The sequence below is a fragment of the Tachypleus tridentatus genome, chromosome 4, assembly GCF_004210375.1.
Source record: "Tachypleus tridentatus isolate NWPU-2018 chromosome 4, ASM421037v1, whole genome shotgun sequence".
NCBI classification, from domain to species: Eukaryota; Metazoa; Arthropoda; class Merostomata; order Xiphosura; family Limulidae; genus Tachypleus; species Tachypleus tridentatus.
In genome coordinates this window covers 105,746,161-105,760,836 of record NC_134828.1, presented here as the reverse complement: position 1 = coordinate 105,760,836, position 14,676 = coordinate 105,746,161, and the positions used below count along the sequence as shown (strand labels likewise).

The 14,676-nt window shown below is 34.2% G+C and overlaps 1 protein-coding gene across 3 annotated transcripts in view; it reads right to left on the bottom strand.

The window, feature by feature from the left end:
• LOC143249838 (glycine receptor subunit alpha-2-like) overlaps positions 1–11,147 on the bottom strand; it is a 57,625-nt gene extending 46,478 nt beyond the window's left edge. Inside the window, exon 1 of one of the 3 annotated variants that reach the window (XM_076500382.1) lies at positions 10,909–11,147. Coding sequence is in view for 1 of the 3 variants with exons in the window: in XM_076500381.1 (XP_076356496.1) it covers positions 10,909–11,003 (95 nt within the window). In the remaining 2 variants the exon portion in view is untranslated. Of the gene's footprint in view, positions 1–10,543; positions 10,860–10,908 lie in introns of those variants that run through there. The other 2 variants (XM_076500381.1, XM_076500383.1) reach the window with 2 other exon arrangements.
• Positions 11,148–14,676: the final 3,529 nt, after the last annotated feature.

The window sequence follows — 14,676 nt, the reverse complement described above, 5'->3', positions numbered from 1 at the left end:
CAAGAAGCAGAACTGAACTGATCAATTGAGGTGCACGTGACGTAAATAAGTTATGTGCTAATGAAAGTCTTAGTAATTAAACTTCTAAGCAATCACTTAATGTGGTTTTAAAAGATAAATAAATATATATATATATATTTAAAAAAATGTTGGTTCTTAACATTCGTGTATAGGATGTATTAATTCAATTGTACCAGCTTCTGTGGCCGCTCATTGTGCTCTGTAAGGACTCCAGTCTAAAAATAGTTTAAAAACCCAACATGTAAGGATTACATAATGTTACCTTATATTCATGTCTATTACCTCAATATAACATTATACAAAAAAAGGAGCACAGTTTAAACAGACTGAAAGAGAAAACTTCGAAAGTTCCTTTACTTAAAACATTCGTAGCAATAAAATAACTATAACAAACGTTTAACGTATTTGTGTTAACGAAACGTTTATTACACTGAATACTATTTACTTTATTATTTGAGTTCGGTCAATTTTATGTTTTAAAACTAGCTACGTTTTATAATTTAAAACAAAAAAGTAAAGAACAATAATGTAGTTTATTTGTGCATAAATCCCCAAAATAAATTTCATAAATATAAGTTCTGTGATTAGAGAAATAATTACTTGAACTCATACAATATGTAAGACATCAGCATTGAATTAAAATCACTTTAATTGAAGTTAAACAAAACATTTATCTTTAAATACATACAAAGAACTTAAATAAAACTAAAAAAAACATTCTGCCTGCCAAGTTCAGCTGTAAAGTTTAAGTCTCGAGTTAATGTGGTCACAGTTTAAATGAAGACAAATTGGGAGTTTCACGTTTTAAGACCAAAAAAATGAGATAATTAATAAATAGCAAACGACCTTCGTATTTTATGACACTTCTGGAAAAAAAGAACATTTGCACTGAAGATTGGTATAAAAACAATATATATATATAAAATATTACAAAACCATTTTCATCCAGGTTTCTTAACTAAAGCGTTTCATGGCTTTTAACTAAATATAAAATTGGTGGTGTTATCATTCTGTTTACACCTGTTTTAGCATCTAAAACGGACGTGTTTTAATATTGATAATAAAAACATCACGTTTCTTTGGTGTCAAATAAAATCATTGTTGTAAGCTAGTTTAACTGAAGATGGCCGAGATTTAATATTGATGACAAAAACATCACGTTTCTTTAACATCAAATAAAATCGTAATTGTAAGCCAGTTTAATTTTTTCATAAACACAAAAGTATCAATAGCCCTTCCGACAATTCTTCTGCCTTGTTTAATAGTAGGGTTAAACTTGAATATTCCCTTCTGATTTTATTGGATATTTACCTGAAATACTCGTTCAATGCATGAGGAAACTCTCAGGGGGACATTAAGAAGATCATTTTTGGACATTAAAAGGAATAAAAGTTTTGCCTATAGTAACGAAATTTTTTAAAAAATTGAAAAATTTTGAAAGGTTCTTTGTTTACATATATAGTGAAATGTTTATTGGACAAGTAAAGGGTAAATCAAAATCATTTCTTTACGTAATGTAAGTAAATACAGTATTTAACAGTGTTCTGTGAGGGTTCTCTGTTCTCATTTATGTATGTGTGTTTGTGTGTATCAAAATAAAGAAAATAGCTTTCTATAACTTAGTCTTAACATAGATCATGTGGTTTTGCCAGACAGAAAAGTGGAAAACAGAAAACGAGTTTTTCAAAACATACTCAAGACATGAAGGAAAAGCATTCGTTCAAAGTTCTTCACCAAAGAATTTTATTTTACATGACTCCCTGTTTTATTGAATTTTATCTTACATGACTCCCTGTTTTATTAATATTAATTTTTATACAAAAAAACTAAATTTTAAATTTCTATTGAATCGTTTCTTTGCGTGACATATGAATTCCATACATTTTATATTAATATTTCGCGTGATTGCAGGTCCCTTGGTAGTTGGAATGCCTCTTAAGCGTCAAAGAGATGCCGCCTCTCGCTGATTGGCTGCCTCATACGATAAAAAGAGCAGTAGAGTTAAATACTAGGGCTTTAAAGAATTTATTACAAGAGGCAAGTTGCTGGTTGGCTGAGATGAAATATATTACTAAAATGTGGATGTGAGAAATGACGAGTGCGCAGATGAATCATGAGTAAACCACCAGAGGACGATGAGGATTAACAGAAGTCAACATGCTTCAATGTGATTACGTCATTAGTTTTACAAATTTCACTCTCATAATAACCAAATGCTATAAATTAATATTTCATCTAATTTTCATAACATATTTGTATATTTGCATTAGCTTATCTTAGAGATATGTAGTCCTGAAAAGAACTATTTTATAAGTCAAACATTCAAACTCTTATTTAGTTAATGCTCGTTACATTAATTGTAATGCTGTACAGTTCGATGCTACATCATACTTACACTAACAAGTCTAGGTAATTATCAAAATGACTGTTTCTTATAGTCTTACAAGTACGTTATTTAAACTTTACATATATAACGTATGTTTTACCAAGTATAGTTTAGTAGTTTGACTTTATTGTTTACATATGTTCTTACATTATGAATCTATATATGGAATAATATAGCCCAGTTTTCAATCTTATGTCTACTTTTACCACCTAGCTAATAAACTTGATTGTTTATTTATTTTGTTCCAGTTAAACATGGTAAAACTTGTACTTTTTATTAACATAAACATTTCAATAAAACAGAATTTCTCAGTTACTATTTCAGATTTTCTATTATAATAATTTATGACAGTAACACTTACCAACTGAGACAATTCAAATCACTAGAAATGATGAGACATATTGTAATTATAACATTCTGACACACCATACAGTTGAAAATAACAATTATATTTACTGTTTATCATATATAAATCTAAAGTACATTTTATCCTTAACTAAGTTAATCCAGTGGCACGTGACATATATCACAGTTAAACGTACCTTTACTAACAAAAGCTAATGAATCAACTTACTAACCTACACTGGATTTAGTTTAGTTTGTTTTTAATTTTATACAAAGTTACTCAAAGTATAGATATGCTAGCCCTCCCTAATCTAGCAGTGATAGACTAGAGGGAAGGCAAATAGTTAACACCCCTCACTGCCAACTCTTGGGCTAGTATTTTATCAATAAATAACAGGAGAGAAAGTCATATTATAAAGCCCCCACAATTAATATATTTTGAACTCGAACCTGAGACCCACAGGTTTCAAGTCGAACATCTTAACGATGAAGCCATGCAAGGACACAATAATGAGAATGGACACAAAAATTAAAACTCCAAGTAATTGGATAACCCTTGTAATGATTATAGCAAGATTATTTATGACTTGACTTGTAATTATAATGTTCGTGCTAGAGTTAAATATAGTACTTTTGTGAGACTTAGATATTGTCTATATTTTCCCATTCGAAATAGACATCGTAGCTCACTTGTCTCACGATATGTGAAAACAAATCTTAACATATCAAGAATTAGTTACATTGTAATACATTTAGTATTATATGTTTAATTATACTGTTTTTCGTTTTAACTTTAAATATTTAAATATAAATTTCATCCGTATACTCATGCTTACAGTCTGTTTAATCCCAGCATCAAATATTGTTTACTTTTCAACATAGAATGTTCAAACTCTACCCACCGTACTGTGCTAAAATGTTAGGAGAGAATCAAAAATTGGATTTCAGGCCACTTTCAAAGAACAATGGAAGGTATATCATAAGTGAATCAACAGAAACTCAGTGAAAGTGCTTGAGTTCAGCAAACAGTTAATATTTTGTGTATCAGTTTTGCTTTACTAACTTTAGGTGGTCTTTCAGTCACTGTCGAAGCAATATATTTAATCAATGTGTCATTTCATATTTTACTCCAAATGTCTCTGATACACTCCCATAAAATTACTTTGGAAGTAACTTTTGATTTTTCAAGTTTTTATCTATTATTTTTCATATCTTCTGAATTGGGTTGAGATCAGTGCTCTGTGTGAGCTATTGCATCATTCAGTCACTCCAACAACGTCTTTCTTAGCTAAGTAATTTCTGCATAGGTTGTATGAAGGTTTGGGGTCATTATCTTCTTGGTAGTGAAATCTGTTACCAATTGTATGCAAACCACTAGGTATACCATGATGGACTGATAACTGATGGTATTTGTGCTGGGGTCCATTATTCCATCCATTCCCCCCCCCCAAAATAAATCACTAAGTCTACGGAGTTGCAACGCTAAAATCAGGGGTTCGATTCCAATCGGTGGGCTCAACATATAGCCCGATGTGGCTTTGCTATAAGTAAAGCACAAACACACACACACACCATCCATTCTTGCAAATACCTCCTGTCACCTCAACAGAAACAAACACTCCCAAACCATCACACTGCGTTCCCCATGTTTCATCGAAGATGCTATGCATTGAGGTAAGTATTTTTCATCTTTCTTCCACCAGACATATAACCTACATTTTGAGCCATATATGTCACATTTGGACTCAGCCATCCATAACACACTTTTACAATAATCAAAACTACATTTTTTTAACTTTTTAGCAAATTTCAGTCTCTTGACAATACTTGGAGATCGAAGTAAAGTATTTTTAACTGTTACATGACCAAATATTCCATTCTCATTGAATGTTCATGATACTGTAGACCTGGGCACCTTTCTGTCATTTGGTACATGGTCGATTATCTCATGCTTGCGATCAGTGGCAATCTTCCTTCTGTCCCAAAGACTACATAAACAAAGATACTTAACATCAATATAATTGAGTTCAGGTGTTCTGCCTTTTCCTTTCCCATTTTCAAATTTACTTATCACAGTCCCACGATCTAGTGTGAACTTGATGGTCTTCAGCAATTGGTCGGAGATCCAATCAGCATCACGTAAAGCTGTTAAGCAAACTCTCTGCTCTACTGACAATTCTTCCATACGTTTTTCGGCCGTGCCATGACAACAAAACTTAATATATAAAGTTTCTATCAAGTTTTAGCTGAGAAGTGTTATTAAACAGAATTATTCTAGCACATACCAACACCATATGTTAACTTCTTTCTATATTTTAGTTATTTCATACTCTCAATTTGATCAGTATGTTCATTTAAGCAGAACCATTAAGGCATCCCCTGGGTACAAGTGTATTGGAATTCTAAAGAATGATAAGTATTGTAACCCTAGTTTATTCAGTTGTCAACAGAGATCAGGAAAGCATTACCATAGTGTTAACATTTACATTCTGTAATGGCATGGAAGAATTAGACCCATAAAATGAGAAGAAAAAAAACGACTAAATATTTATAAGATAACCGTGTATTTATCAAAAAATATATATTATGCAAATTAGATGAGATATACATTATAAAGTTTGGATATATTATGCAAATTAGATGAGATATACATTATAAAGTTTGGATATATTATTGAATTGTAAATTATAAAGTTGATGATACTAAGGCATGTTTAGTACCTGTTGACCCACAACATCTTCTGAACCATTTGCAAGTTCTTCAGAGATTACTTCATTGTCCTTCACTTTAGCCCCCTGGTAAATCGACACCTGGTGGCACAGTATGGACTTATGACATCAAGAACTATGATGACCTGAGTGACACGCCTGCTGGTACCACTTCGTTGGACTAGGAAGTCATGTGATCTCTTTGTCTCAAGCTATCTCTTATCACTCAGTGATGTCGAGAAAACCCACTTGTAGAGAAATATATATGTAAAAACAGCTCGTTTGGGTTGAGAAAATATTTTACATAGAAGAGCGAACAATTTCGACCTTCTTCGGTCATCGTTGTTCGCTCTTCTATGTAAAATATTTTCTCAGCCCCTAACGACCCATTTTTGCATATATATATCTCTTATCACTGCCCTCCTCATCTGAAGCAACCAATCAGCGTAAGAAGCTATACTTTGGACGCCCAACGAATATACCCCAACTACTTCCATATGAATTCTAGTAAACTCAAAATAAACCCTGAAAAGAATTATAACTAAACAACTTCTTATGTTGACAATGTCTCTGTTATGTATAATTTATTAAAGTTTAGCTAAGTCGTCTCTTTCTTTACTATTCACCATTAAACAATACTTAAAGAAGGTGAATTCCAAGCTTCACAGAAGCGTGAAAACATGTTACCTTTATTATGATGATTCAATAAGAACGAAATCTGAACGCAAGTTCCCAATTTGAAAACAGAATTGTATTTTACTCGTAATGGAAATACTTTTCGAGTTTTCATAAAATAATAAGAAAATAAAAACACACTCAAAAGCATTCTCTATTAATATTACATAGCTAACGTCTTCGTGTGTAAATCTGTTTACATTGTAAACGTGTTGAGGTTCGGTTAACACTAACGCCAGTAAGTGGTATCAAAACTACCAGTTACATGTGTGAAAAAGAGTGAAATTGATAATTTTTGTGGTGAAATGGTTTCTTGCGCTTCTAGTCTAGTGGTGAATAAAGGTCAATATTCGCAACAACAACACCTCAAGTACAAAAATATAACATATAGGGAAAAAAACAACTCAACACGAGATTTCTAGAACGTTCCGTTAATTTCATTTGATAAATAACACAATAGAGCAAATGGTAACCTAATCGAAAACTATAACAGAAACAAAACAAAGCATTGTTTTTCATAAAAGCATTTATACTTTTAGTATTACACAAACCATGTACCCTCTAGTGACTCGGGGACAAGTCTGAAAGGTTATAACGCTAAATTTGAGTATTGTTGGGCTTGGCACAGATAGTTCAATGTGTTGCTCTGCGCTATACAACAAACAAACATACAGTACGAGAAACATTGAGCCACTATTAGTTCTCATAACTCTTCATGTCTGGCATAGTATTCAATATTAACGTTATCTTAAACATTTTGGTTATTACTTCGACGGCATATAGAATGGTAAAGTACATAAACAATAAGAATATGTGGGCCAGATTCGAAAGAAACGTATTAAACAGATCATATCCTATTACATGCAAACAAACAATAACAAAACGATTATTTAACCTCCGTTAATACACAGTCCATGTTACTAAACGTTCGATAACACGCAGTCCATTTTACTGAACGTCTGATAATACATAGTCCATTTTACTGGATGTCTGATAATACATAGCCTATTTCACTGAACGTCTGATAATATATAGTCCATTTTACTGAGGGTCTGATAATACATAGTCCATTTTACTGAACGTCTGATAATACATAGTCCATTTTACTGAGGGTCTGATAATACATAGTCTATTTTACTGAACGTCTGATAATAAAGGCAATATTTATTCACAGTATCCTTTTCGATACCACGTTAATATTTGTGTGTGTATGCATATGAACAAACTTTAAAACCGAATTGAATAATACCATTTGTCTTTACCGCTACTCTCTATTCACCAACATACAACTTATACAGAATTACACTAGTTTGTACCATATTCAGAATAATTACTAGTAGATATGTCACAGTACTTCTGGTAATGTTTATAGCAGCATGCATCATATTAGTGTAGCGAACTACTATGAAACGTTCATAATTCGATTTTTTTAACCAGGTGTTTGATCAATGATCTGCATGTATTCATTATTGGTCGGTTTTCTCAACACATATAATTACAGCAAAAGGAAGTATAGAATATTGGAGATTCTTTACAGAAACTTGTTTTTTGTTTGTTTGATTTTTCGTACAAAGCTCTTAATCGCTGTAATTTCACAAAAGCTTCAGTTTCAACCACATGTTCAAAAGTGGGAGTGGCTTCTCTCACACTGGTAAAAGTATTATGCATCTACAGAATATACTGAGTGTACACCTATTTTATAAGGTTATTTCCTTGAATAGCTGTAACAAAATAACCCGTTTTAGTTACTTTTACGGAATACTAAATCATTGTATTTCTTCTATCAATGTGTTTGAACAAAACCTGAACGATAGAAATAATAATTAAAGTATTTGACTTTTTAGAACAACTTATTGGAAACCTAGATAAGGAATTCGATAAATTAACGTCTCTCAATTATTTCTTTCTTTTTTTATTATTGTAGGCCAGAAGACGGTTTGTGTTCACTCCAGTAAGGCCCTTTAGAAACTGTGTTATCAAATACTCATGTAAGGATCTCATTTTACAGACATTTATATTGTAGTAACGTACATTAAGTCAAGAAACGTTCACTTTAGAGATACCCTGTTAGTAGTCAATCGTTTATATTATTTCAATAGAAACATATCCATAACTTTGTTTAACTTAAACTGGAGTTTATTATGAGAAATTTCTATAAATGTAAATTAAACCACGACCTATATCCCCAGAATATAACATTATTAGCTCAATATTTCGCTATAACAGTTTTGTTTGTTTGTTTGTTTGTTTTGAATTTTGCGCAAAGCTACTCGAGGGCTATCTGTGCTAACCGTCCCTAATTTAGCAGTGTAAGACTAGAGGGAAGGCAGCTAATGATTACGAGTCGAGTGTCTTATCCACCTGGCCATGCCAAGCCTAACGGCTTTGTTAGAAGCTATCGTCATCCTAACAGTTACTTAATCCAGTTAAATCTAAATTGAAAAACTGTCGTACCTAAACTGGATATTAATAAACGCATATAGAAAGTACATATTATATTAAATTAATATTAACTATTCTTAATTTTATATTTTTGACACAAATCAAACCAACAATACTAAATAAAATGGGTGAAACCAATAAGTAAACTATTAATTAGAATGGAATACGTTACTTATCTAAAAAAATTATTCATTTTTGTATTGGTAATTATGATGGAAAACTATTTCATAGACGACAAAATCATAGTTCCAAGTTTTGCCACCAGTTAGAGATGCGTTGCTAGGCGGCCTTAATGGATGATTGCATCACAAAGTAGAAAACCTGTTTCACGGCCGCCATGACTTATACAGCGTTCGACACGTAATCCGAGGGTTGCGGGTTCGAATCCCGGTCGCACCAAACATGCTCGCCCTTTCAGCCGTGGGAGCGTTATAATGTGACGGTCAATCCCACTATTCGTTGGTAAGAGAGTAGCCCAAGCGTTGGCGGTGGGTGGTGATGACTAGCTGTCTTCCCTCTAGTCTTACACTGCTAACTTAGGGATGGCTAGCGCAGATAGCCCTCGAGTAGCTTTGCGCGAAATTCCAAAAACAAAACAAAAACAGACTTATACAGTGCGTCTCAAAAATAATACAATTATTCATTAATTCGACAGTTAATTAATAAAATCGTCCCTAAAAGGTTGCTTGTCACTAATTAATTAAAATATTTATAATTAATTCATTTATATTAAATGATCATAAAAGAGACACTTAACCTTGATTTATTAGTTAATTATAAATAATTCGTCTTAAAAAGGCTTAACACTAACTTATCAGTTAATTAAGTTTCCTATCCTAAAATGATAATATACAAATTTTAACTTTCTCTTTTTATTATCAATCAAGTGTTTTCAATGACATATTATATTATTTAGTGTAATATGATTGCAATTACATAAATTTTTACTACTACATGTTACATGTCTGTAAGTTTAAATCACCCTAGAAAGGGTGACATCATGGGGGCCTATCATCGCTGTGATGGTTGCCTAGAAACGCGTTCTCGGATAACAACTTTTTACGTTATGGCCACCTGTCATGACAGCCTACCAACATGTCCTTGGTAAAATCGTATGTGTTATATCTCCTGTTATTCTTATGTCTCTGTTAGTTTCACATAGATAGCACATATTACGTATTTTGTATTATTTTGAAAAAGAGAAACTATGAAGATAGTTTATTAATCGAAAATGTGGCATTTTTACACTTTTAAGCATTTCTTATACAGTTCCTAAACTGTTTATAAACAGAATACTTTAAAATTAAGGAAATTATTCTCTGTTCATTTCCTTTAAACGTGATGGAACTATGACGTTGTAATCCTTGACGACATCATCCCCTTTGTCAGCCAATCAGCGTGATGCGGCATCCTTTGGGCGCGATAGTGCAGGTCTTACTATTGATATAAAGTAACTTGGAACAAATCCATCAGCTCGTGTAGTGATAGCAACTCCTTTATTGTGTACGATACCAGTTCAAGTTTCGTAAGATAAAAAAGTACATACAATAGAATAATGAACGGTAGTGAAGGTACTGTTCAATAGTTGGTACCGTAATAGTGGGATTCTTTCGTCATTAGGTCTTTTGACACGTGTAACTTTAACACTTCTAACGATAAGTTTTCAAACACTCTATTGGTTATATTTATGTTTTACAGGAAAAAACTAGAGAACTACCACTAACCTTTCGCAAGTATTACAGTAGCAAAGCCTGATTCTTTACAGCCATTTATTTGGTAGACAGATGTAACTTTAAAGTAACTAGGCTATGATTAAATACTCAGTAATGGGTTTCATAAGTACAACTACCAAACCCTCCAAGAAGCTTACAAAATGCGAAGTTTTATTACCAGATAGAACGTGCTTACAATAACGTACCTTGCATGGTTCAGCAAGCTTTGCTTTATCAATAACAATATTTCTTACCAATCAGCTGACGGAAACAAAAATCCAGTTACAATTTGAACCGTATTCTCAAGACGGCTGGTATGGGTATTAAAACTTTAATTAAAATAAAGTACAGAACAATGGGTTTCTCGTCATCACGAATTTACAGTTTGAATCACCAGCTCTGGCTATCCCCCCGTGGTTTAGGTTTCACTGCAGCACATTACGTAGAGATGTCTTATTGAATGAAGTTATTTGGTTACGAGCCTGAACAGGATGATTCTGAAATGTTACTGTGGTAAAAACTAAATATGAGTGTGGCCTCGCCGTCTTTTATAAGTATCACGAATGTTATTGGTCGTAAACTCTGGTTGGTTAATTCTTACACGTAACTTTGTGCTTACCTGGAACGTAAGGCAAGAGTAGATATCGGCTGGCCAAATATAGCAATTGTTAAAAAATATACTGTATTCCGCAGACGAATCTTCGGTACTGTCATCTTCACTCTTTCGCCCTTTACGAGATCGGTCGCTGCTAATATAGTCTTCAGAGTGTTGACTGAATTTTATGCGTGAAACACATACACACACACACACAGCTCACTGCTACGTAAAGCGCATGTTTTGTGAAGCACGTGAAAGGTAATCGCAATGTATGGGTTTGCAGCCTACAAGTTATACGTCAGGTGCATAAGTTGTCATCAACTTACTGTCAAGCTGGTGTGTTGTACACGTACGATTCCAGCTCTTGGTCTTTTCCCTTGAATAATATTTTTAAGGTATGTTTCAAGCGCGAGTACCATTACAGAAGTTACGCAAGCGGTGAACCAAGCATCTTTCATCGTGCAGTCATTTCGTGGTTCTCGCATTCGATCACGCCGTTATTCCGTATAAGTTTATATCTGATTAATCTCGCTGGATTCAACATTATCATGTTCTTTCTATCGGAAAAATGCACCAATAACAGAAGTCACAAAGTTAAATTAATTATAAGGTAACCGGTCCAATGTTTTACACAAATAAACTTTATAAGTTCTTAGTGAGATAAGAAATGTAATACAGTATAAGTGTGGCTTAGCGAAGACGATTCTGGTCTGAGTTTCATTTTACGTTTTCCCTTATTTATATGCAAAAACGGCTCGTTTGGGTTGAGAATATTTTACATAGAAGAGCGAACAACGTTTCGACCTTCTTCGACCTTCTTTCGACCTTTCAACCTGACGATGACCGAAGAAGGTCGAAACGTTGTTCGCTCTTCTATGTAAAATATTTTCTCAACCCAAACGAGCCGCTTTTGCATATAAATTTCTCAACAAGTGGGTTTCTCGACATCACTGGTTTTCCCTTATTATTGGCCCGGCATGGCCAAGTGGGATAAGGCATTGGACTCGTAATCTGAAGGTTGCAGGTTCGAATCCCGGTCGCACCAAACATGCTCGCCCTTTATGTTTTAATATTGTAACCCAACATTATATTTGTGATAATTAACATAAGAACAATTGACATTTTCACATCTCTTTGGGGCCCGGAATGGCCAAGTGTGTTAAGGCGTTCGACTCGTAATCCGAGGGTCGCGGGTTCGAATCCCGGTCGCACCAAACATGCTTGCCATTTCAGCCGTGGGGGCGTTATAATGTGACGGTCAATCCCACTATTTGTTGGTCAAAGAGTAGCCCAAGAGTTGGCGGTGGGTAGTGATGACTAGCTGCCTTCCCTCCAATCTTACCCTGCTAAATTAAGGACGGTTAGCGAAGATAGCCCTCGTGTAGCTTTGCTCGAAATTGAAAAAAAAAAAACAGACTTATACAGTGCGTCTCAAAAATAATACAATTATTCATTAATAAAACTTTTTATTTTTGTCATATCATGTCTTTATACGGTTGATCCCTTTGTTATAACTCATGTTTCGTGAATTTTCTGACGTCTCTGGAAATAGGTACTTGGTATTTATTGCTTGCATCTGAGCGTCACCTTATACAACACTTTGGCCAAATGTCTTACACTGCTAAATTAGGGACGGCTAGCACAGATAGCCCTCGAGTAGCTTTGTGCGAAATTCACAAACACGCACCCCTATCATTTTTATTGTATTTTTTTTCCTTCTTGTAATAGCGGTCGTTGTTTTCTCTTTCCTCTGTGATAGGAAGTTAAAATAAAGCCACTGACAAAAGAATAACAACAAATAAACAAGAAATATAAGTGGTTTTATTTTAACTACATCTGTCGTCAAATGTTTTCTCTTCGTTCATCTTCCCGCCATATAGATTCAACTTATTTCTTTCCCACATTCCATAGGTTTTATTTCTCACTTTCCATTCTCCTTATGTTGTTGTTTCTTTTTCTTTACTTCCGTTTGTTCTCTTTCCTTATGCTTTCTCCTTATGTTGTTGTTTCTTTTTCTTTACTTCCGTTTGTTCTCTTTCCTTATGCTTTCTCCTTATGTTGTTGTTTCTCTTTCTTTACTTCCGTTTGTTCTCTTTCCTTATTTCCCTAACATTTTCCACTTCCGAAGATTTACTTCCGGGTAATCGTTCTATTATTCCAGTCTCTTTCCGCTGTTCCTCTCCTTCTGTATTTTCTTGTTATTTATATCGTGATTTCCACTGTTATTTTTTACTCTATGAACTGTCTCCCCTTCTTGTCATCTTATGGAATCATAAGAAAACTAAAGCCTTTAACTTCAGTTTCCATGCATTCCACGCTGTTTATTTTAACACATGGCATCCTTTTGTTAACCATGTTTCAACATCATGAGCATCATTTCATCTACAAAAAATTTTACATGGATATAAAATGTATCACGTGTTCAATTGTAGATTTTACTGTGTTATTACAGAAAAGGCGTTTGAAAATATTTGTTTTGCTCTTGCATAAATATGCTCTTGTGTTGGGAATTTCAAATTTTGCACAGCAGCAACTAAACCTATCCCTACGTAATTTGACTGAGTGAATAAAAATATTTGGTTTCTCTCCTTGCTAAGCTTCTTAAGTGATACACATTGAAGTCCAAAAGCTTCTTAAGTGATACACATTGAAGTCCAAAAGCTAACGGTGAGTCCTCTTAACTAACTACATTCCCTCTTCTACGGCCATGCATGGCCAGATGGTTAAGGCACTCGACTCGTAATCCGAGGGTCTCGGGTTTGAATCCCGGTCGCGATAAATATGCTCGCCCTTTCAGCCATGGGGGTGTTATATTGTGACGGTACAGTGGGAAAATAACACCTCGAATTTAAGACGTACCCTTGTTTTCAGTTCGGTAAAACGTGAAAAAGATGCGTCTTAAATTCGAAGTAATACGGTATATATAATTCAGTATATATAATACTGTTACCAACTACACCAATAAGCGTTTAAACTTCTATACAATGACTTAAGAGCCAATCAGTATTTTACAACTTCTGATACTATATGCGTTTTTAGCGTTATTGAGGCAGTAGACGTCGCAGTGGTGGTTCTATCCCGAAGGTGACGTAACCGGATGTTGCGATGTTGTGCGGGCGTGGTCACACGAAGTTTGCCAGATCGTGGACGGTCACGAGTTGATCCATGTTGTTGGTGACGATTCCATAGCCTTGGGATGGTGCTTGAGTGGACATTCACAGCTCTGGCAACATTTGATCGAGATTTGCCTGCTTCCAAGCGACCAATGGCGTTGTTGCGTTGTGCTTCAGTCAGTCTTGGCGTAACTGTATTGCGTGTCGGTGGCTTAACACTGAGCTATGGAAACCGAGAACCCGTCACTTTTATAGGAATTTTGCACATGTTGCATTTGCAGAACATGCAGATCTCTCAAACAGATTTATTGGACACGAATGCGTTTTGGCGAAAAATCCGATGTTTTCCTCCGTTTTCAAAGTGCACAACATTTATTGTCATTTTGGTCTGACAATCAGTGCCTTAACACGTGTAACATAACATACTCTGAGCTTATGACGTTATTACATATATTTCTCTTTAAAATAAAACAAATATCCATTTTGCGTTTCTTGTTTTGAAGAGTATATATATCACTTCATTTGGAATTGAGTACAGTATATATATCACTTCCTTGGGTACTGAGTACAGTATTTATATCACTTCCTTGGGTACTGAGTAAGTATATATATCACTCCCTTGGTACTGAGTACAGTATATATATCACTGCCTTGGGCACTGAGTACAGTATATATA